This window comes from Ascaphus truei, chromosome 7 (assembly GCF_040206685.1).
Source record: "Ascaphus truei isolate aAscTru1 chromosome 7, aAscTru1.hap1, whole genome shotgun sequence".
Lineage (NCBI taxonomy): Eukaryota > Metazoa > Chordata > Amphibia > Anura > Ascaphidae > Ascaphus > Ascaphus truei.
The window spans coordinates 79,099,519-79,123,215 of NC_134489.1; the positions used below are offsets into that span (position 1 = coordinate 79,099,519).

The 23,697-nt window shown below is 40.5% G+C and overlaps 1 protein-coding gene across 2 annotated transcripts in view; it reads right to left on the reverse strand.

The window, feature by feature from the left end:
* Window positions 1-1,822: 1,822 nt before the first annotated feature.
* The window catches only part of CSRNP3 (cysteine and serine rich nuclear protein 3), a 116,222-nt gene continuing 94,347 nt past the window's right edge, over window positions 1,823-23,697 (reverse strand). For both annotated transcript variants that reach the window (XM_075609185.1, XM_075609184.1), the window contains exons 3-5: window positions 18,495-18,754; window positions 9,375-9,671; window positions 1,823-6,086 (exon numbers count right to left, since the gene is read on the reverse strand). In XM_075609185.1, the coding sequence (XP_075465300.1) occupies window positions 5,028-6,086; window positions 9,375-9,671; window positions 18,495-18,754 (1,616 nt within the window). In that variant the 3' untranslated portion in view covers window positions 1,823-5,027. The remainder of the gene's footprint in view (window positions 6,087-9,374; window positions 9,672-18,494; window positions 18,755-23,697) is intronic.

The window sequence follows — 23,697 nt, forward strand, 5'->3', positions numbered from 1 at the left end:
CTATCAAACATTATCCAATTGTGAAAATATAATAACTAGGCATTAGCATTTTAGCCCACAACTGAATCGAAGGATCTCTCTTGGATATACCAACCATAGGAGCTTAATCCTTTCCCAACAGAGTTCAACATTAAACCCAGGCTATATCCTTCTAAACGTTACTCTGTATTAAGGCTACACCCATTTTTTAACATTTTGTATTAATGTTTTAAATGTGTATACAAAGGAAATCTTCAAGAGAACAACTGAGATTGCCATATTTTCTTTTCTGGAGTCAGGATGCAGCCAACTTTGCGTTGTGATGCCCGTTATGATTCTGTAAGGCAGTTCGGTATAATATTAGATTCTGGTTATAATTCAAATTCGGTTTCTGCAAATTTGTAATCACTGCTACATTTCCAGTTGGGGATAAGACACAAACTAGTGAAAGCAGTTTGTATGTTATATTTCTTTTTTGGGGTTAGTCTTAGATTTAAACTTTATTTGCTACTTAATAAATGTTAAGTATAGCTTATATATGGTAGTGGTTGTGTTACCTACTGTAGATCAAGGGTGCGCAAAATTTACCCCCTGCGCCCCCTTGCCTGCGTGCCCCCTTTTCTGCACTCCCCCCTGCTCACGCCCCTCTCCTTACCATGTTTCAATCGTCAAATGACTCTGTGGGGGTTAAGTGACGTCACGTCGTCGAAGACAAGGTAAGTGAAGTTGCAGAGGCCTCACGTGATCCCCTGGCATTTCATTTAAATTCCTTGGGGAAGAGCTCGGGGCCTCTGAATCCGTCACGCCCCCCCCCCCCCATAAAAATCTCACGCCCCCCAGTTTGCGCACCCCTGGTGTAGATTAATGCATTCAAATAATTGGGCCGGGGACACTGCGCCCTTAATAATCCTCAATAAATTGTAGCTGGCATTTACTTTAAGCCCCTTGAATGTAACACTGGTGTAAATCATCAGGTCCAGAATTAACATGGAGCAAAATCCCAATTCCATACTTTGACATGTGATTATTCTTTTTTTTTTTACCCTAACTATTTACTTGAGTTTGGAGATTAATAGCTTCTGTACCCACAGTATGTGTTCAACGTTGATTAACAAAGTGTCTAAATGGCCAATAGAGGGAGCTATTTCTAAATTATTTTCAATATATCTATGGTAAAGCTCTTTGTTGTATGTCAAAAAATGATGTTAATGGGGCAATTCATCACTTTGCCTGCAGAATACTTGAATACAATCTGAATTGTATTACATTACATATCATACTGTATGTGTTTGTAGACATTTTTAACCCCTTTTCTGCAAGACTGGCTTGCAATGCCTTGCTATTCAAGGGGAAAAACATATTTGCATAAAATCACAATAAACAACAACATTTTGAATAAAAAATTAAATTAAAAAATACACGTTTGGAACAAAATATATATATAATTAAGGGAACTTGCACAGATTTTGAAAGTAAATATTCAATTAGTTTACTCAATAAACTTGAGAATTGTAAATGTGGCCAGCATTGTGGTTGCAGCTAACGTGGGTACTTAGCAGGTAAAATACATTACGCACTCACCAGTGTATATTTTGTGTTGGTTCAATAAAAGTATCATGTGAAAAATCTTGTAACATAAATGTAGGAGGGAAATACAAATGCATTCAAATTCTAAAGCTAAAGGATAACTGAGGTTTCAGTCTCAAGATGAATGTTTCTTCCATATTCTGCACAGAATGGTACCTTGTGTTTTTTCTTCGTGTACGGATTACTGACACAGTATTAATATGAGAGAAGTAAGAATAACTAGACGCACAATGACAAATGACTCATAAAACAACTGTCAAGTTGGAGTTTGTTTCCCAAAAGCATCATTTTTATCGTAATAGATTGTATCACTTTACATTTGTAAGCACACACATTTATTCTATAGTAGGACCAGTCTTACAGAGCTTAAGGTCTGCAATCTTCTTTCAGTCTGATATTTGCAGAACAGCAGTTTCCATTTGATATTTTAAAAAAATGTCAGAGCAGATGCAATAATTTTAACAGCAAGGCAATTCTACATTTTAAACAAACATGTACATAACATATACGGCATATCAATATAAAGACTGCAAAATACTGAAGCAGATCAAGAGGTGTCAAATTGCATTAAAAATGTAAATGTCCTTAGCAACCATATCCTAGTACAAATGACGGACGTGTCTTATTTAAAACCGCTTCTTTGAAGTTTATGGAATAGGCGTTCGAGTAAAATGCATTAAATGTGTATTTAATCACATAATTACAACTTTAGATATTTTAACATCTGCATATTAATTTCCCTTTATATTATTATTTTTCAGTAGTTCTCACACATTTGCTTATCAGGAGGGGGTCTAGATATGCGCAGGAAAGTATTAGCAGGGTGGGAAAGAGTCAGGCCACGGGTATGTTTTAGAGGGAATGGAAGAGTGTATCTAAACTTCTTCTGGTCAGTGATCCCCTTTTCCTGTTTAGTGTTCTGATTCCTATTGCACATGTATTCCCTTGTATTTAAAATGCTGTACCCTTTCATTATAAAAATAATGAGTACACAATTAAATACAATAATACAAATACAGTACAGCAAGGATGAAATTGGGGAAATAAGCATGTAATACTCCTACCCCATTGTGTACCTAACTTATTCACTGTTAGAGAAGTATGTGTTACTTTGCAAAACACTATTTTTGCAGATTCCTTATATAATGGAGTGTTCAGGTTAGGCAGACTACTCCTTCCACAATAGTCAGGCATCGTTACTTGGTTATGTCATTTATTATATAGTAGTATCAATGAGCTTTAAGTGCATTGAACATCATAACTAAATCTATGGAATTTGGTTTCTTTTTCAATAGTACACACTGGTTCTCTTCCACTTCTCTATTTTACTAGGTAGTGTAGGTATGTACTCTTCCTGGAGAAGCAGAAACCGGAGGTAGTTCTGCCTCTCTGATTGTTCCAGGATCCTAAATATCACAAATGAAAATGTCCCTAATAATTTTGTATAGCATGAACAGACGTGGCCCTACTCTTTGTCTTCGCAAACAGTCCTGCTTCCCAGGAAAACAGCAGGCACAAGAGTTGCCAGGAGTCATGGCTACATCTTCACTGGCATTGCCCAAGCTCCAAGGAACAGAACTCGGGCCACATACTGTAGGTACATTTTAATATAATGTGAAGCTTTAAACAAGGGATTCAACTGTGTTTGAATATTAGTCTTTCTAACCCAATAAAAACGCTTCTTCTAGCAAATATTTTATTAAATGTGTCAGCCATACATTTTAATGGGACCTTATCCGATCATCAGTAGAACAATGTCAGCTTACTCCATAAATATGAGATAACCTCGCTGTATGCTACCATACATCATATTATCTCTGTCCATAAAATGTCTGTAAATTGAATGTATTCACTCTGTTCATTTTATGTAACCATGTATTATAACTCTGTGCCCAGAACATCCTTGAAAATGAGAGGTAACTCTCAATGTATTACTTCCTGGTAAAACATTTTTATAAATAAATACATTAACTCACTCTCTCTGGCCTCTTTCAAATGAAATATCACAGAATGGTAAAACCTGCAATCTTTTTACTAATATTGTCTTCTACAGTATTGGTAAATTAAACACAGAATTTTGGGCTATGCACTGAAGAAAGTGTAAGGTACAAGTCCAATTTATGCTAGTAAATCTCCTACCATCGCTGATGACTGACTTGAATGATTTCCCCCGTGACAGGATTTAAAAGCATTCTGTTTGCTTCAATATATTTGATTGTTGGAGGCCTCTTCAATAAGTGTGCATTCAAGGTGCTGTTTTTCTTTCAAGACACTTGTACAGTTTCAAAGATCACAGCTTAGTTCCATACTGCAAAGGGACACTAAAGTGCATTAGTAAGAGTAGGGTTTAAAGGTGCGTTACACATTTAAACTACTAATTCGTCTACAAAATGCCAACTTTTGCAAAAACCTGTCACTACCTCATTTGGAATGCTGACAGTCCTATTCTTCAGATACCCTGTAGACATAAAATGGGAGCAATAAGTGAAAATTACGGCACACATTAGCAAAATTGCCCATTAAAGCCTTGAGGATTCTGTGCAGCTAACATAGTCAACCACATACAACTGGATTATGGAATGCATTACAATGCAATGATTTGGTACTCTCCAGCACTTAAGGAGTAAACAAAATAATTGACTGGAGCTAAACAGTAATACAATTTCTCCATGATAAGAGTAGCATCAGATGCTAAAGGAGTACAAGTAGTACAGTTTCTGTTTTAGAGTCCACGTTAAGTCCAACATCTTTTAAACTAAGCCTATTGCGGTTTAAAGGATGCATTTAAAGATATTTCTCCGAGTCATATCCCGCAGTTCATGTTTTTTCTTTTTGTGGACATGCTTTGACAAATAATGTGGATCCATACATCTTTGTTATGAACATGCTGTCCATGTGTATAAAAACAGAAACACTGAACAATACACTTAACTTCCATAAATAAATCACCTAGATAACAAGTAAATATTATTATTTTTTTATATCACAAAACCACATCAAGTCTTCCTTTTCCTCAATAAATCTAGGATTTTCACTCTGTTTACCTAAAGACTCGTACAGCAATCTTGCACAGACCCCGTTAATCAAATACATGAACATTTGATCGAGCTGGTTGGGCAGGTTTCACACAGTTTGATACAAAGCTACGTTTATATATATATATATATATATATATATATATATATATATATATATATATATATATATATATAATATATATATATAATCAACATTTCCTAATAAAACAGCGTTTTGACTTTTTACATGGTTGAATAAACAGTTTTGTTGTGCATTGCCATGGCCGTATCGATTAAAAGGTGAGATGAACCCAAATAAATCTAGAAGAGAAGCCAGTTTGTTTCTATTGTCTGGTTTAAAAACAGTTTGATTGTAGTAAATCAATTAAGTTACATTGCAATTAAATAGCATAGTAAAGTTTGAGGCGGGTAAAATATACCCCATTAAACAGGTACTGTTTCCACTACAGGTGATTTAATGCAATCCTCGTGAAGTTTACTTGTTTCTGAAAGGCTTATGGAATTCTCAGGAAGAAGCTCAGGTATGTGATGACTTGTGCCATTTAAACTTGAAACAAATCCATCAGGCGAGGGACTTTTCAAGTATGAGTGAAATCCCACTTGAGGGAGACTTGGCCTATGTTCGGGGTATAAAGTGTTGCAAGAAACACTGTTATCACTTTCTGAGGAGGCGCAGCACACGATCACCGATGGATTAGTTGGTGGGTAATGAGAGCTAGCATAGCTCTCATCGGTTTGCCTTGTATAGTCAACACATTGCTCCGCTCTCATGCTGTAAGGCACCAAATTAAGAGCACCGTTTTTTACAGAGTCCCTTTCTGGATATGCCTCTTTGATCTGGTTTGGGGTACCAGAGTTATGGTTCTCTATTTGATAATACAGGGTTGAGGAGTTAGAGTAATATGAAGCATTTTTTAAATGGCTTTCATGCATTGCATTGCTATCAGAATAGCAGAGAACAGATGGTACAGATATATTATCTTCATGGGATGTTATTACATCGCCAAAATCATCTGATTTTTCATCATCATCCTCATCATCTTCGTCGTCGTCGTCGTCATCATCGTCATCCTCATCATCATCTGATTCACTTGGTGCTAAACTTTGTGTGCTGGAGTCTGTAACTCCACTACAATAGCTACTTCCATCGTCTTCCTCTTCATCTTCGCCATTGCAATTTAGCTGCTCGGAGGACTGAAAGTGCATCATTGCAGATTGAGGCTCAGTTTGTATTTCAAAATTCTCTGCAATGGAATATTCTACAGGATGGGCAGTTTGGGCCATAGAACTTGCAAGCGAGCTGACTTCGCCATGGCAACCATTTGCTGCAGCAGACTGCTGCTCTCGGTTTTTCTCTAATTCAAGCTTCATTATTGTGTGCAAAAAGTGAGTTCGTACACGAATGGGATTAAATTCAATTCTACCGGCTGTATTACTGCACCCTTCCTTAGAACACCCACATGGAAAAGACATACGGTCCACCTTAAGAGAAAATAAAACATGCATTAAAAAAAAATATTGTATTAGTAGCATAATGTACTTTGTCTACATTCTTTTATAACAGGATGTCAACTTTGATCCTACCACATGATCTTTAAGTATTAAAATGTCTGACTGTAAGTGTGCATCAATGTTAGTTTTTCATTAGTAGGGATTAAGGATCAGTAACTGGGCTGTCTCTGTAATTGGCGGAAAGGTGGAATTCACACAATTTTTGCTTTAACCCTACTTTAGAAGTTGAGATTTTTGTGGTTAAACTTAACTCACACATATGCGTCCAAAACAAGGTTTCCCAGCCCTCTTTTCAGGCAACCCCAGCCAGATGAGATGTGGTGAATAACCAAATAATGCATGCAGATACTGTAGCTTGTGAATGAATGTGCGATAGTTTGGTAACTCCAAAAACATGGTCTGGTCTTAAATAACCAAATGGTCATGGGAAAATGTTATTTTTGTCTTGTGGCTGCATCAAACCTAAGAATCAAGTTGCTGATATCTGATACAGATTTATTTACTATTAAGCTTAAGCATCCTTAGGCTGCGCTTATAGTGCTGGCGACACAATGTCGCGGCAAAAAAACTGTATTGCCGCCGTCACGTGAGCTTATAGTAGAAGCAACATGACGGCGCATCGGCTTGGTCGCGATCACTGGAAGTCAAGTCAATATGATTTTTCCAGCGACCGCGGCGTGACGTCACCGTCCCCGGCACTATAAGCGCAGGCTTAGACAGATTTTTCCCTATGTATAATGGAAAAAAGTTTTGAGAGACTTAAAACCTGACCTGTTGGTGGCCCTTGAGAACTGGTGTCGCCCACCCCTGGGTTAGAGTCTGACCTGTCTGCAAACCTTGTTAAAATAATAATAATAAGACTTTCATATAGATTTTTTTTGCATGATAAATGTTTTCTTATTGCAACTGCTTTCAACCAGTAAGTAAATAGTCCCTATTTTGCATACAGTATTAAAGGATGTGAATTTGGCAAAACAGACCCACAATTCTGGAATAATAAATAAGTCACAAAGTTCTTCAGTTAGAAAATGTATTCAGCACAATTGCAATCAAAATTGGTGCTCCTTTTTTATCTCCCTTGGTAGGATGAAAGGCTTACTAGACCTTGCTAGAATGCAGCCTCGGGTCACTCAAATGTAACTGGCAGAATGCATCAAAGCCTGATCTACAAGACAACAATGTGTGTATTTTTATAGCCTTACATGTTGTGCTGGAGGGACCTGCCATGCACAGCACAGCACAGCAATGTGTTATGATCTCTATTAAAAATGCTATAAAATAAATAAATAAATGTAAAAAAAAATAATGATGCTATTCTCCACAGTTCTGAACAAAATAATGATTTATAATTATTGTTTGTCATACAGCATCAACTGTACATTTCTTTCCAGTTGTTATGCCTTTCGCTTTATATATCCACCATATGGTGTGCAATACATAATACATTGTAACAGTGTGTCACAAACCAGCTTTAGAATGAGTCCTTATACAGTATATACTATATACTATATATATCTTTCATGTACATACACTGACCATAACTACTTAAATTTCCATGATACTTCCATAACATGTCCCCTTGTATTAAGACCTGATTTGGTAAATGTACCTAATGAGATAAAACAATGAATATCTTATTTTTTGATATGTATTTTCCCTAACATAATGTATTGTTAAAGCTTCAGTCTGGGCTGCTTGATTATTATTTTTTGAGAGGATGGGAGCTTATTTTTCATTTTTATTTTTAATACTACCTAAACACTCGGGAGTGACCGCATTCCCCCAATTCCTGAGACACATTTAGTTTTGTCCATCGGGAAAGAATACTTGCCCAATTGACACAATATAGCAGAAGGGTCTTTTATATTTGCGGCATGCTGGGTAATTTCAGCTTTTATAAAGTGGCTGCACTTGGGCCAGCTCACTTCTCTCTGAAATCTCAGGCACAGTCTTCCTGATACTGAGGAGCAAGGTACAGCAGCTCTTGGAGCTAGTGCTTCTTCCTATACTACTGTATGCCCCTTAATACATATGTTAATAAAGACATTTGTTTTTGAAATGCATATTGCCTCCAGATGTGTTGCATCAAGACAGAACCTTCACAAGCTAAAGATCGATCACAAGTGCCAACTCCAGTCCTCAAGGGCCACCAACTGGTCAGGTTTTAAGGATATCTCTGCTTCCACACAGGTGGTCCAATCAGTGGCTCAGTCAATGACGAGAGAGGGTGAGGGAAGGGGGCGATGGGATGACGGAAGGGGGTGAGAGAAGATGAGGGAAGGGGGCGAGGATGATGGGAGGGGGGTGAGAAGATGAGGGAAGGGGGCGAGGATGATGGGAGGGGTATGAGAGAAGATGAGGGGAGGGGGGTGAGAGGAAGAGGGGCGGGGGGTGAGAGATGGAGAGGGGGTTGAGAGGATGAGGGGTGAGAGAGGAAGAGGAGTGGTGAGATCTGAGAGGGGGAGGGGAGGACAGAGAGGGAGGGGAAGGGTGGTGAGAATATGAGGGGAGATGGGTGAGAGAGGATGGGGGGCTGAGAGGATGGGGGGGGGTGAGAGTATGAGGGGAGATGTGAGAGAGTATGAGGGGGAGTGTGGAGTGGTGAGAAGATGAAGACGGGCGCAACAATCTTGGAAATTGCGGGAGAGGCGCATTAAGATCAGTAATGCTCGCCATTGGTCTGTATGACTGCAGGAACTCTATGTTATTTATAAATTATCAGACCGTTACCTTCTTTTGAAGAAAAAATATATTCCAAGTATGCCCAATTTGCACAATTTCATATTCTGTATCGTTAAAATTTTTTGGGGTGGGAGCAATTTTTTTTTTACGAACCAGAATATGAAATGGTTCAAATTGATGCATACTTGGAGTGAAATGAAAAAAAAAATGACATAACGGTCAGATCATTTATAAATAACATACCTCCCCACTGACTTTTCAAGCGCATCGCACCTTTCACCATTGTGTCCAGTATTTTTGGAGAAGCCACCTGGCAGCCCTACCTGTTGATGGACCTTGAGGATTCGAGTTGGCCACTCCTGTTCTATAATTTAGACTCATTTTCTGCTGATATTAAATGGCAAGTTTTGCCTGCTTTCAGCTGGTCAAAAAAGACAACATTCAGAAGGTACAAACTCAATGTAAATTACCCTGTATATTTCTGTTTAATGTTTGCTTCTGATAAAAATGGTAAAATATGCAAGTGGCATATTTATCTTATTCTATTTTAAGGACTGCTCGAGTCTAGTCGCTTACCTGACATTTTATGCCTGCAAGGCTGCACGTGCAAGTTTCTGGATCACAGAATATTCTGCAATCACAGCCGCAGTCTTCTCTTGATAGACGGATGGCTCGCAGCTCATGTTTTTCTTCCACGTCAATCTTTTTCACGCCAGACGCTCGAAGCAATGCTCTCCGCTTCTTTGTAGGCAGGGGTTGCAGAAAAAAATATTCATCTACCTCAGTGTTGTCTAAATCAATGTCATCATCGGAAATATCATCCAGTGTAAGGATATTGGCTTCTTCAGATTCAACAGTGCCATTTTTGGTTATCTAAAAGAAGACAGTAATTAGTAAGGATTACAATATGACTATAGTGGCATACTATATACTTAACAATGCATTAATGATTCAGTCTGTGTATTATACCTCCTAGCCTTTATGCATGACATAATAGAGGAAGGTCTAAAGAAAGCCCATCCTTTATGATTATCTCACTGTTGATTTGGAGTTAGTCTACAGCAGCGGTGAGCAAACTGGGGGGTGCGAGATTAACTGCGGGGGGCGCGGGGTTTACAGAGGCCCTGCGCGTTTCCCAAAGTCACTTAAATTAAGAGCCGAGGAAGCGGCAAAGGCCTCTGTAAACATTTCTTACGGTGGTTCAGCCGGCATGTGGAGACATGTTGCCATGGTTGCTATGGCAATGTGACATCATGATGCCCAGACGCCGGCAACCACGGTAAGGAGGAGGGAGGGAAGGGGGCGCACGGAGAGCAGAACAGCCGGCAAGGGGGCGCAGGGGAAAAAGATTGCGCTCCCCTGGTCTACAGGCATGTTAAGCTTCCATTTATGCAAATCATGTTAGAGAAAAAGTCTCTTTTGCTGCTGATGGGCCTGCAATCTTTCCAGGCTGCACCATTATTACATCCAGTTTTTGGTTGATAAGAAAAAATACATTTAGATACTTAATAATAAAAAGGCTTTAAAATGTATTCTCACATTTTCATGAATTTGTAGATTTGAAGGCAGCCATTTTGCATACACCTCACGAAGAAAGTAGTTTATTGCTCACTGCTGACAAGAAATCCATACCACTTCCGTGACCTCGTCTTTACTAAAAACTGTTCCTTTTCAGCTTTCTCAATCTCTCCTTTCCCACTCACTGACCATAACCTCATCTCATTTTTCCTCTCTCACATTCGTCACAGCCTCGCCTTGCTATACTCACATCCTGCTTTCCATTGTCCTTCAGTCTTTGGAACCCAGCCTAAAATCTACCTCCCTCCACAAACCCAACCAGCCTTGTCACAATTTACAACCCTGCCCTTGCCTCCTTACTTGATCAGTATGCTCCTCCTGCATGCCGCGACTCACGGCACTCCAACTCTCAACCATGGCTAAACACTCAGACGTGCTTTCTGCCCTCTTGCAACCATTCCGCTGAATACCACAGGATGAAGTCACTTGCTCTGGCTGATTTTCTTCACTACAAATGTATTTGGTCCTTCTTTAACTCTGCTCTTTTTTTTGCCCAACAGAGTTACTTCACCTCTCTGATAAACAGGCATACATTCAACCCACACCACCTCACCTCTGTCTTCTTTGAGCCACCCCCCCCGCCACATCATTCTCCACTCCTTGCATTACACCCCAAGACTTTGCCGATTATTTCAAGTGTAAAGGGGAAGCTGTCCGCAAAGAAATCCCCTTTGTCCCTTCCGCACCCCTCCTTCCTAATTCCTCCTCCATCTGCCTTTTACTCCGTCCCTCCAGTTACAGAGGAAGTAGTATCCCTCCAGTTATTCTCCTCAACACCCACCACATGCAGCTTTGACCCTATTCCCACCCATCTCCTGAAACCTCTCGCTTCTAGAACGGTCCCTACCCTCACTAACATCTTCAACTCATCTCTTTGTTTTGGAACTTTCCAATCTCTTTTTAAACAAGCCTATTTGAATTGACCTATTCTTAACCATAGCACCCCTAGACAATACCTTCCCTTCTTCATTAGTCAATAACACCACTATCCACCCAGTTTCGCAAGCACACTACCTAGGAGTTACATTTGTATCCTCCCTTTTCTTCTCTCCACATATAAATGCTGTTACAAAATGTTGTTGTTTCTTCGCGCGCGGAATTTTAGTTGGCTGACGTCAGTCAGCCTTTCTATACAAGGGCCGCGCGCGCGCACGGCAGAGAGAGGGGAGCCGACAGACAGCAGCGAAGATGAGGAAATTCATCTTTTCGCGCCGCTACCGAATGTATGTATGTATATGTGTGTGTATATGTATGCATGTTGTATGTATGTATATGTGTGTGTATGTATTTGTGTGTCTACACAAATTTAATAAATATATTAATTCTACCAATGTTTTTTTTTTAATAAATAATAAATTACACATACACACACACATACACACACACACACACACACACACACACACACACACACACACACACACACAAACTGTATACTCAACACTGTATACTCACACAGTATACATACAAAAAGCATGCGGCACGTGCACGCGCGTTCGCAGAGGCACGCACAGCTGCATGGCCGCATGCTGTATAGAACGGCCCCAAGATGCCCCCTTTCTCTCCCTTATTGATTACAGCAACATTCTTTTATCTGGCCTCCCTGCCTGACACCTCTCTTTTCAAAATGCTGCTGCCCGAATAATTTCCTGCTCTTCTAGGCACGTATCTGCTTCTGAGCTCCTGAACATTCTCTGATTGCTTCCTATTCATTTCTGTATAAAGTACAAAATGTGCCTCCTTTCTTTTAAGGCTCTACACTCCTCAGGGCCTCCAGATATCTCAACTCTGACCTTTTGTTACAACCCCTACTTGGCTCTCAACTCAAGGTTGTCTCATCTTTGCCCCTTTTACATCTACAGCCCGCTCCCGTATTTTTCACTAATCTCTCCCTACCTATGGAACGCTCTTTCACACAATATTCATCAAGCACTGTCACTTTCCACATTCAAAGCTCTATTGAAAATTCACCTCTTAAGAGAAGCATCCCATTAAATTATCTGCGCCTCTACTACGAACTCTGGGTGCACTTGACCTCTCCTGACTGCACTTTTAATACTGCACTTTTACTCCTACTGCATCTGCAAGACTCCCAACATACCAATCAGATTGTAAGCTTTTGGGAACAGGGTCTCCCTTTCCCTTATTTTGTTATTTGCCTGTTGCACTTATCCCGATTGTTTGTATTTATTTACCTTGTGTTGTAAATTTGTAAAGCACTGCGTACATTGTTGGCGCTATATAAATAACATAATACATACAGGAGGGCCCCGGGCATGCGGCGGAATTCATTCTAAGGGCCCGCCGCAAAGCGAAAATCGCCAGAAAGCGGAATTGCCGATTTTCAGCTTGTGCGCATGCACAGACCTGAAAATTCCCGGTGTGCGCATGCGCAACCTCTGACTTACCCGTTATGCGCATGCGCAGACATGGCGGCGCCCTTCTCGGTACCGCCGTATCGCCCAAAAGCGGGGCGCCGACTGCGAGTGTGATCACATTGCCTTAAGGCATTGATCGAGCCCATAGACCGCGCGGGCGACAGCAGGAGGGGGCGCGCGTTGCGCAAGGAATCAGTTAAAACGGATTTCTCCGTGCGACTGGCAGATCACGTGAGCGGTTCACCCAATGACGGCGAACCTGCTCCGTGACGTCACTGACACGGCCCCTAGACATGCCCCCCGATGGCGCATCTAGCATGTCCAAAAAACGCACCCGCTTCACGCGGTTGACGTCACGGACGCCCACGCCTCTGCGCGGGCGAAAGCTGTATGGACTCAGCCTTACAATGCCTGCAAAGACATTTAGGAGTTCGAATTTCAAGATTGTTTCATTCATATTTTTGTTGATAAAATTTTTTTTGGGGGGAAAAGAAAATTCAAACAGTTGACGTTTAAATGAATAACCTTTAAATATACGAAAGACAATAACAGATATTCATTATAATTTTTAGACATCATCCCTCTAATATACTGTAGCACTAGAAAAAACAAATCCAAGCAAATGGTAATAATCATTGTGTTTTTCTTGCAATTCATGAAATTCTGTTTTTTTTGTTATTTCAAAAAGCTATTCAAGTATCTCTTAGGAGCTGACACAAATTAATAATAATGATTCTATTTGCATAGCAATGGCCTCATTATCTTGCTGACTTCTGAGAAATACCGAAGTCTGAATCTTAATGTGCTCTCTAAAAATGCAGGATTTCCTCTCTGGCGGGTACAGCAGAGATGGATCCAGACTGTTGCCTATTAAAACACCCAATTTGGAGCATCGTGTATGCCACGTTTGGGAATAAATACTTTCTATTCAAAGTCAAAATAACCTGTGCTTAATATTGCATATATTCTTCCGATGGCAACAACCTGTACTCCGTCAACATACGAGTACTGTAGTATGTAAAGATTAAGAACATGGTAGCCATAAATTTTATTCTGCCAATCTAGGTTATAATATAGTTTGTTGCTGCCATTGTACACATAAATGCAGGTTTATATCATTATAACTGAAACTATACATTTCATATATTTAAAGTTAAAGTATTAATGGAATTCCATGGTTTATGCTAGTGATTTACAACTAGTGATTTATATTGCCTGGCTATTCAGTTAGATTGTACCCATAAAATATCTATTTATTTATCAGTTGATGCTTTAAGAAAAATATATATTTACACTAGAGAAGTCAACTTTATTGAAATATAGTTGTAGCAGGCATGGACGCCCGCAGAAATTTTTTCAGGGGGGGGGGGCATAATTTTAACGGCCAGTGCCTGGCGTAAAAGTGGTGGTGAGTGCACTGTGGCGAGCGAGCCCGACCAGCATAAGGGGGGTTCTCCCCCCCCGAGAAAATGTTGAAAAAAAGAGTGGGCAAATGGTGCATTTTCAAGCAAATTTGAGAAAGCTTGAAGATTAATAAATCAATTGTGAAACTGTAGTTATGACATCAAAAAAGAGCAGCTACTCAGGGTTGCAGGATCTGGTGGGTGCCTGGAGAACTTGACAAGTCACAATGGCGCTTAAGTGCAGAAATTCCAGCCGTACTACTACTTTTTAAGGCTGTTTCTCTGCGCAGGATCCTCCGACATGATGTGTGCCACGTGGGGCAGAAGAAAAAGAAATGGGGATCATTAAATACTCTGCTTATCACCGGGTTGGCGGTATTGAATAAACTGTGGGTTGTAGATGAGCTGCAGGGAGTTGAAAAATCCCTTTAAAGTTCTCCTGCTGGGAGATCCAAGCTTTCCTTGCATAATGCATAGTTATATTGGTAAGATGAGATTTGTGAACTTCAAATAACTCACCTACAATGCACTATTTATTGAATATATGTATTCAATAATATGAATGCAGTAATAGAAACTTGGAAAAGGAAAAGTGTATGTGTGTGGCACACAGTGTGGGTGGATGGGTATATATACTTCTAATCAAAAAAAGACCCTGCAGTACTGCAAAACCAACTCTTTTTCAAAAAAGCAAGGAAAACAGAATGTTTTCTTTATATAACCCTAACCTAATAGGGTTTCCCCTTGGTGGCATGCTTCATCATTGGGTCCACCCCTTTCCATTGCGGAATAGAGCGTGCTGCGACCTACGAGCTATGTGGGAGCACTTATTAGTATGACTGTACACACACACACACACACAATACATATATACTGTAGTGACAGATTTCACTTGCCACAGAACTAGATTGCACCCAAAACACTTGCCACACAGCACCAGTTGTAACCCCACAGCACTTGCCTTAGCATTGGATGGCATCCACATCATTCACCAGATATAATCCCACATCTTCCGCTCCCCTGTTTTTCTGAGTGCTTGCTTGCTTGCTTTCCCTCGTTTTCACTGTCTGCTTCTCCTTGTTTTTTCAACAACACACAAGACACAGCGCAGGTTTTTTTTCTATCATGTGCTCCCTCTCTCTCCCCATCTTTCTTTTTCCATCCATAGTAGCATCATGCTCCTTTGTCTCTCTTTTGCTGTATCTATTTTACTTTAACTCTCTCTCGCTGCTCTATCACTCTCACCCTGCCCGTCTTGCTTTTTCCATAATATTTCTCCTTTCTCACACTCTATTCAGCTCATCTTAATAAATAGCCACCATGATGCATGTGGTGGCACTGGCACTCAGCGAAACGTCGTGTTGTCTTTGTACCCTAATTTTCACATTGTTGCCAATTCCGAATCCTACCTTCTGCCCCCTGAGGCAGCAAAACTACTGTGGTCTGTGGATTATTGGATTCAGATTTCAGAACTAATTGCAGTCTACTCTGCAGAGTGCCAGGGCCGCCGGGGCCTATTGCGCAGAGAGAGTGCTGCTGTGTGCGTCTTCACTCTTCAGCAGACTCTCTGAACTGTGAGCCTGCGCAAATTGACGACGAGTCAGAGGAGGCAAAAGCATGATGGGCGGGAGGCTGCGTGATGATTGTGGATGTCAGAGTCGGACCATGATTGGTCCGACTCAGGGACTGGGTCATCAAGGGACGGCGGCGGCTCTCATTGGTAGCGCTCAGCTACCAATGATGAGTGGACTTGTTGGCACCGGCACCGCCGCAGCGCAATGTCGGGGCCAGCCACGGTACAGATTGGTCCTGACTTGGGAGTGAGGCGGCTCTCATTGTAGGTAGTGCTTCCAATGAGAGCCGCCTCACTCCTGAGTGCTGCCAATGACAGTGTGCTGCGCTTCCTCCTGCGTAGCAGCGTAGACTAGCCAACCACTAGCTGCCTGCCGCGGCGCCAGGGGGACCCACCCACCTCCGTCCCAGTCTGTTTTTGGCATTTATTGCGCCGTTATCGTACTTTACGGTGCCATAAACACCAAAAACAGTCCGGGACTGCAAGTGATCCGGGGGTGGGGTGGGGGGCAAGCAACCCCCTTGTCCCCTCTGGTGGACGCCCATGGTATCGGGGTACCCTTCCTTGCCTCCTCCCTGAAAGTGGTCCCATCACGTGGGAGGGTTTGGTGAGCTTTGCTAGCCATGTTGTGGTTGGCGCAGACACATACATATGAACTGTGTGTAAGGCAGTGGCCATCTTGAAGTTGGCGCTGCAGGAAAGGGAGGTCCTATCGTTTAGGATTTTCTCCACGGACTGGAGACGGCATAGTCAATCTTGACGGAGCCGGCGAAGGGAGAGGTAGTGCCCGGGGAGCTAGTCAAGCCCCCCTGGACTAGGCCAGACCCGTTCCCTGTAGGCCCCAGGTAGTTTCCCCTACACGGTAGTGGATGTATTGTAGAGCCGGCCATAGTAAGGGACTTGCCCCTTAGTATACCAATGACTTGCCGGAGCAGACGGAACCGCAGTGGAGGATTCCCCAGGCCTGGCGGAATCTCTCGCTCTGTGCTACCGGACGTAAGGCGAGAAGGGGATTGTGTTGGAGGCCCTGCATCGTGGGACAATGCTTGCCATCTGTCTACAAATGCTCTGGTGTACTCGCATAGCCAGGAAGGTACCACCACGTGCACCAACAACACACTGGGAGGGTAGCACTACCCTCACATATCTGGGTGGGACTGTTTGGACGGACCATTGGGTTTTAGGTGCCCAGGGCACACTCAGTCCTTGGGGGGACGGTTATTGTAATTGTGTATACTGTATTGCTGAGACTGTGGGACCATAGTAAATAGGTTATATATACTTTGTTGTGATTGTTGTTATTGGAAGTATACCATATAGGTATATCGGTTCCCGTGAAGGGCTATCCCGCCAATGCAGAAATCCTCACAGGTGGAGGCGCTGAACCAGCCACCTCATGCTCCCCAAGCGCGGAGGCTTAGGCCTCTTGTGAGTATAACAGGGAGCACCATAACACCCGTAACATGCATATCTCCATGAGGAGGAGGGAAGTGATGTTACATAGTATTAAAATATTTTTAGTGAAGCCCGCAATGCTGCATTCAAGACCAGTTGGTGTCAGTACCATCTTAAATGTGGTATTCTGAAAAACAGTAATGAACAAATCATGTCCGGTAGTAAGAGAAAGCTATACTATAGGGTGTACGCCTCCCACCTACTTTAAGCAAGAATACCAACAAGTTTGTACAGTAATTGGCCATCTCATTCCATCCAGACCTTGGGCTTGAATTTTTGGGGTTGTGCATTTCCACTGTATGCATTTATACCAATGTGGACAAAACATACATTTAGTGGTAAATGCAATGCATTTTTCTGAAGATCAAATCTGCAGTCCCCATTTCCTTGCTTTTTTCTTATGCTTCTGTTATCAACCCTCAAAAATCAATCTTAATATTGGGAAACTGTTAACTAAAATGCAAGTACAGCGATCACATTGAGACATTTTAAATTCAGCTTCTTTTTTTTTTTAAATTAGGATTTCCATTTTTTTCTTCTATTTTCAATAAAAAGTGTTAGTAATATTTTAATATTTTTCTTTATACTTGTTTATTTTGGGCGTTATGTTGTTTAGGTTTAGCTATTAATTTAAACCGGGTGTAGTCGACAGTAGGACTAATAAAAATGTGCTGCACACCATTAGATGTATAAACAAAAAGTATTATGCTGCTGGTTCAAGGATACCTGTCAAAAACATCCACTTGGACTATGAAAAGAAAGGATCCAGCGCTCCACGGATTTTGCAAAATATCAAATTTTATTGCGCCATACACAACGACCATTTCGACCTTAGTGGGTCTTTTTCAAGTGAAAAGTCACTTCACTTGAAAAAGACCTACTAAGGTGGAAACGGACCTGGGTGTATGGCGCAATAAAATTTGATATTTTGCAAAATCCGTGGAGCACTGGATCCTTCTTTTTCATAGTCGACAGTAGGACAGCAGCCCACCACAAAATTTGTGACCATTTATTGGCACTGCTGAAAAACATGTTGGCCCACCCCTGGTATAGGATTGTCCTGTACACTTGAAGAAGAAACTTACAGTATGAGGTCTCGAAAGTAGTGATTTAATCTGCAAAGAACTCTTATGTTGAGCCACTAAAGGGTACCTCAACATCCAACGAATCTGCATTTATCCAGGGCCAATACTGTTACCGGAACGCGACTACATTTTGGCCCTTATTCTATAAATTGAGACCGTACAAGAATTTATACTGTAGAATAAAGACTCCCGACTATGAAATAATTAAGGAAACATAGTATTACCTTCTGTTTTAGAGAGTTGAGTTTTTCTTCTCTAAGGTGGTCTCTCAGCATCTCCTTATGCAACCTGTCCTGTTCTATGGCAAACTCTCCAAGGGTGTATTGGCGAATACTGTTATGACGGCTGGACATGCCCAGTGTGCTTCCTCCTTGGCTGGGCACACTAGTAAATCCTTGTCGTCTTGTGAAATAATACACCGTAACGCAGTTAAAGCGTACATTCTTAGCCCTCAGTCGTTTCTCTCGTTTAAGAATTGATGATGCTAGAAGACACACAAAATACAGATTTAGCCAACAGAAATACATTGTAATGAATACAGAATATCGAGGCATATAATTACTTGTGAACATACACATTTAAGCATTTTTAAAGAAAACCCTATTAAATGCAAAAACCAAAACCAGAACACAAGTGCCTCTAAATTTTATGCCCAATCTTTTTTCATTATTGATATTTGTTCAGTTATTTTATTTTAGTTTTATAATTGATTTTTAATTTAATACTTATTGTAAGTATTTTTATGCTGTTTTTGCATTGCCCTGCTTATTTTGATTTTTTCCCCATAATTTGGTAAAAATCTGAAACCAAAATCAAACAAATCGAGCAGCAAAACCAGAACACACTTTTTTTAGTAACAAAACCAAAAGCATAAGTGAAAGTGCCCATCCGATATAATTAATCTTTCTGTAGTGAACAGGACGTCTGCAAATGGAAAATAAAGTTCAGCAGAAGTGTTACACACCCCGCAATATCAGCTTCAAAATGACTGCTAAGTGCATCTGGCCCTTAGGTTACAAATTCACCCTCTAAACCTAATTCTGTATTCACCCACTGGAACGGCCTTGCAAAAAATCATTCCACCTTTTCCCTAATGAAAGTGACAAACAAACAAACAAACGGAAAGTAACTCTCTTTGTGGCTGTGCTTGTCACAGAACAGAGTGCTATATATGGCCGCACAGGCATATGTATGATTAAGTAGAGCAAACAGTTACTTTATCATTTCCAAATTAAGATGCTGGTTGTGAACAAACAAAAGTATTGAGTGAAATTATTTTAGTAAACACACACAATCCCAGGAACCTCAGCACCCAACACACTTACAATTGCAGCTGACATTATTTTAACAAATCACGCGGTGTATACCTCGGAATACCCATGTCATGGCGCGGGATTTCTTTCAACCGTACCGCCTTAAGACGCGAGTGCAGGTGAGTGCATAAAATGGCATTTTAGTGTTCTGGCTTTTAAACACCTGAAATTGACACAGTAGCACAGTGCTGTACACATTACAATTCATTCATTTCATTTAATTGCACACAATTCATGAAATTCAAACAAAGCAACCGCGATAAACACGTGTGCCTGGGGCGATTGGCGGCGTTAATACCGCGTGGAGTACAGCAGCGCACACAAAAACGGCTCCGTGATTTGTTAAAATAATGGCCGCTGCATCTGTATATTTGTGTCAAAAGGAATGCTATTGGGTGTGACTAAATATACTATATACAACAGCAACAAAAACGGACCAATGCAAAATCCAAATGACAAAGTATATACTGTAGTGGTCATGCCGTGATCTGGCTGCAGGCTTATAACGCTTTGGCCAATGAGTTTAACTCAGTGACCCTTACTTATGAGAAGACAAACAGATTAGTATTTACCTATATACTTTGTCAATTGGATGTTACACTGGGGCTTTTTGTTTTTTTTGTTCTATACAGAAATTATTTGAATGCCTTAAAAGCATAAACAATCCACATTACTGCATTCAATTCGGCATATACATTTTACTTGTTTGATTACTCATGACATTTGTTGCTTTGCCACAATTTCTCAATTCAGCAAATACATCCTACTCATATATAAAATATAAAAACCGCTTTATTGTGTGTGACAATACAGATCATCATACAACCGCAGAATACCGTGTGACGCACTGAATGAAATTATAGGCCACATTTTTAAAAAGCTGTAGAATATTCCATGCACTGTAAAATGTGTTTTTAAGGCTTTACCTTTACATCCCTATGCTGTGCTATTAAACATCTCAAGAATAAATAAAAAAAAATATTTATAATTTCTTTGCATTATTGAAAAATGAAAATGATATAAAATTAGAAAGGAAAAAAAATGTTTTGGCAAGGAGTCAAGGATAGCGTTGCACCATGAGCAGGAACAGATGAAGAGGGTATAGTAAAAAATAATTTATTAGCAACCAGAGAAACACACTAACATGTTTCGCTCCCACGAGCTTTCTCAAAGTATTAGAAAGATTAGAAATTTAGAAAGAAATATTCTACGGTGTATTATGCAGACTCAATACTGTATCTCACTGTAAAATGGAGAAACAAGAACAAACGTGGTATTGACCACCTGCAGTATGATTTATTTTCATTTCCAGCACTTATGTGAACTTATTACTGCATGCATTTCTCAAGCTACAGAAACTTAATTGGCAAGTGTAGCTGGCACCTTAAAAAATAACAAACAAACGTGTGTATTAATTAGGATGGGAATTTAATTAACCCGTCACAATGAACTACTTTGCAATGTTGTGTCCATATCACAGCGAAAGAGACATAAATGTGTTCTAAAATGTATATGTAGCCATGTAGCCTCTTGGATACTAATCTGCCCTGCCGAGCACATAAGCCCTGGTACCAGCGCAGGCAGTGTTAGGGTTGATCCGGGTTTACCCCTGCAGTAAGCAGCTCCCTTCAGTGACAGGTGGGGTAGGCCTAAGGCCTGTGTACTCCCCTATCGAGCTCAGACCTGGGACCCTCCTCCTGGTTACAAAGGGGGCTGCACAGCCTAAATGTAGTGGTTATCTCCAGAGTGTTTCTCTGTTTTGGAAGCGTGGAGCCAGGGCTCTGGCCACCTTCCTTCCCCTCCCTTAGGGGAGTGGGATAACTACTCCTTATTCCACCAGGGAATATGGGAGCTAACGGTAGACCTTTGGGGCCTCAAGCTCCTTGGGTTGAGTTCAGGGACCATCCTAAGAAGTGTACCGGTTATATGCTGTATTCTGTTGGAAGAATAAAGACCAGTTGCTGTTTTATATACTCCTGCCTGAGATTGCAGTTAATCAGCGGGAGAACAAGACGGTTCTTCTGCAGGGACTGCACCCACTTCTACTGGGGCCTGCTGGAGATGGAGGTGCTGCACTGAGTGACGAGCTAAGAATATTCCTAAAGCCTGTCCTATCTTCCCCACTAACACCGGCAGAAACTCAGCAATCCTGTAAGCCTAGCAGGTGAGCAGCACAACAACACTGTGTAATAGTGAAATCCTGTTACATATACAACTAAATGTACAGTAGTAAATGATGCAGTTTCATTTAGTCAGCTATGTATACATTTACATATGTGTACAGTATTCAGTGCTTTTTTGTGGACATAAAAATGCTATAATCCTAAGCATACAAAACATTGTTTATATTTAAACTACAACAAACCTCCACTTTATTGGGGGTGGGGGGATGTCTTAGAAAATAACATACATCTCTCTCATATAATTGCTATACACATGTTCGTCTTGCTCTCTTAACAAAGATGCCAGAACTCCCGGAGTTCCCCTATATAAACAGGCTCTAATGTAGGTGTGTGTGTATTCTGTTCTGTATATACACATACTGTACACAACACACACGTCTTTTATATTGTTTTATTTCGAGCTTTAGTTCATACAGAGTGTACCATGGAGGTGAACAACAGAACTCCCAACTAAAGCAATCCTCTGGTTGCATAGAAATTAACATTTCAATGTCTGCCATTGAATTATTGAAAAACAAGATGGCCGTAGGATCAATCAATGGAAACCCGGAAAGTATTTATTTATTAACAACCGGAGTGAGGCCGGCCAATAAAAAATAACGTGTGCAGGGTCAGGGCTCGCTCCAGCAGCCAATAGAATCATGAATTGAGTCATCACGCCAGGGTGGGTGAGGTGTGATGAAGCAAATTGTGTCATCTCACCGGGGTGGGCAGAGCGTGATGGAACAGATTATGTCATTGCACAGGAGGGATATTTGAAATGTTGGCAGGTCTGATAGTTTACAGATTGCCTTTCTTACCCTCTTATCAAGATCTCATGGTGACATGATCCATGGAACTATTTTTGGGCGGGCACTATTGTATATTGTAGAGTTATTACTGAAGTAGAGGGATCATACACTCCAGATTTTTTTTAAACACCCCAGTGTCCCGACAATTGCCTCAAAATTGTGCAAATGTTCCAGTTTTTAGCTTTTCCCTGTTTGGACTCACTTAAAATTCTTACAACCCTAAATATAGACACTGCATGTTTTTCATGCGATCGACCATATCAAACAGTAAACATTTTCAATTTATTGGTAAACTCTGATAAAACAATTTATTAATATAAACCAAACCGTCATTTTGCTACACTCGAGAGTTTCAGTTATGTTGGAAAACTAAAAAAAATCAATAACACAGCATAAATGGGGATGTCATTAGAAAAATTCCATTATAATAATATTTATTTTTAATTGATGCGATTTGTTTCATAAATCATATTTTAATGTGTCCCAGTTTCTACTTTTGAAAATCTTGTTACTCTACGCTGAAGGGAAACATTTCAGGAGCCCCAAACGATTCCGTTTTACCAAGTCAAAACATTGTATCCAGAATGTACTGTTACACTTTCCTTTCAAATACATTTAGGTTAATATGGTTTGTGTTCAGCAGAAGGATGCATTATACAGATCAAACCAATGGACCAAAACCTCTTGTATTTATGTATCAAATAGGACCTCTAAGTATTACATTAAATGTATAATATTTCTAAACACATTGTATTTCACTATATACTATCTAAGTTGTAACCCATTGATATGTTTTACCCCACCCAACCCTTGTTTGCTTTTTGTTTCCCCTCCTAAACATTAAATACTAATCTAAAAGTAAAAAAAATAAAAACATTTAGTTTTCATTAAAGGAAACAAATTACTTAAGCTGCCGATCAATTCATTCTCTTGTAATCGATCAGCAAAGATCCTGCTTCCCAGGTTTCAATAAATGTCTGCCTTTGATTTTCAATCAATGCTTCAGCCAATGTAACTCAGCAGCTACAATGTATTCTTAAATTACTAAGGTAACATTATCTATTGTGACAGTTTGGAAATATTGGCAACAAATTATCCCAAACATGAAAGTGTTGCAAAGATATTGCACTGCTGGGGAAG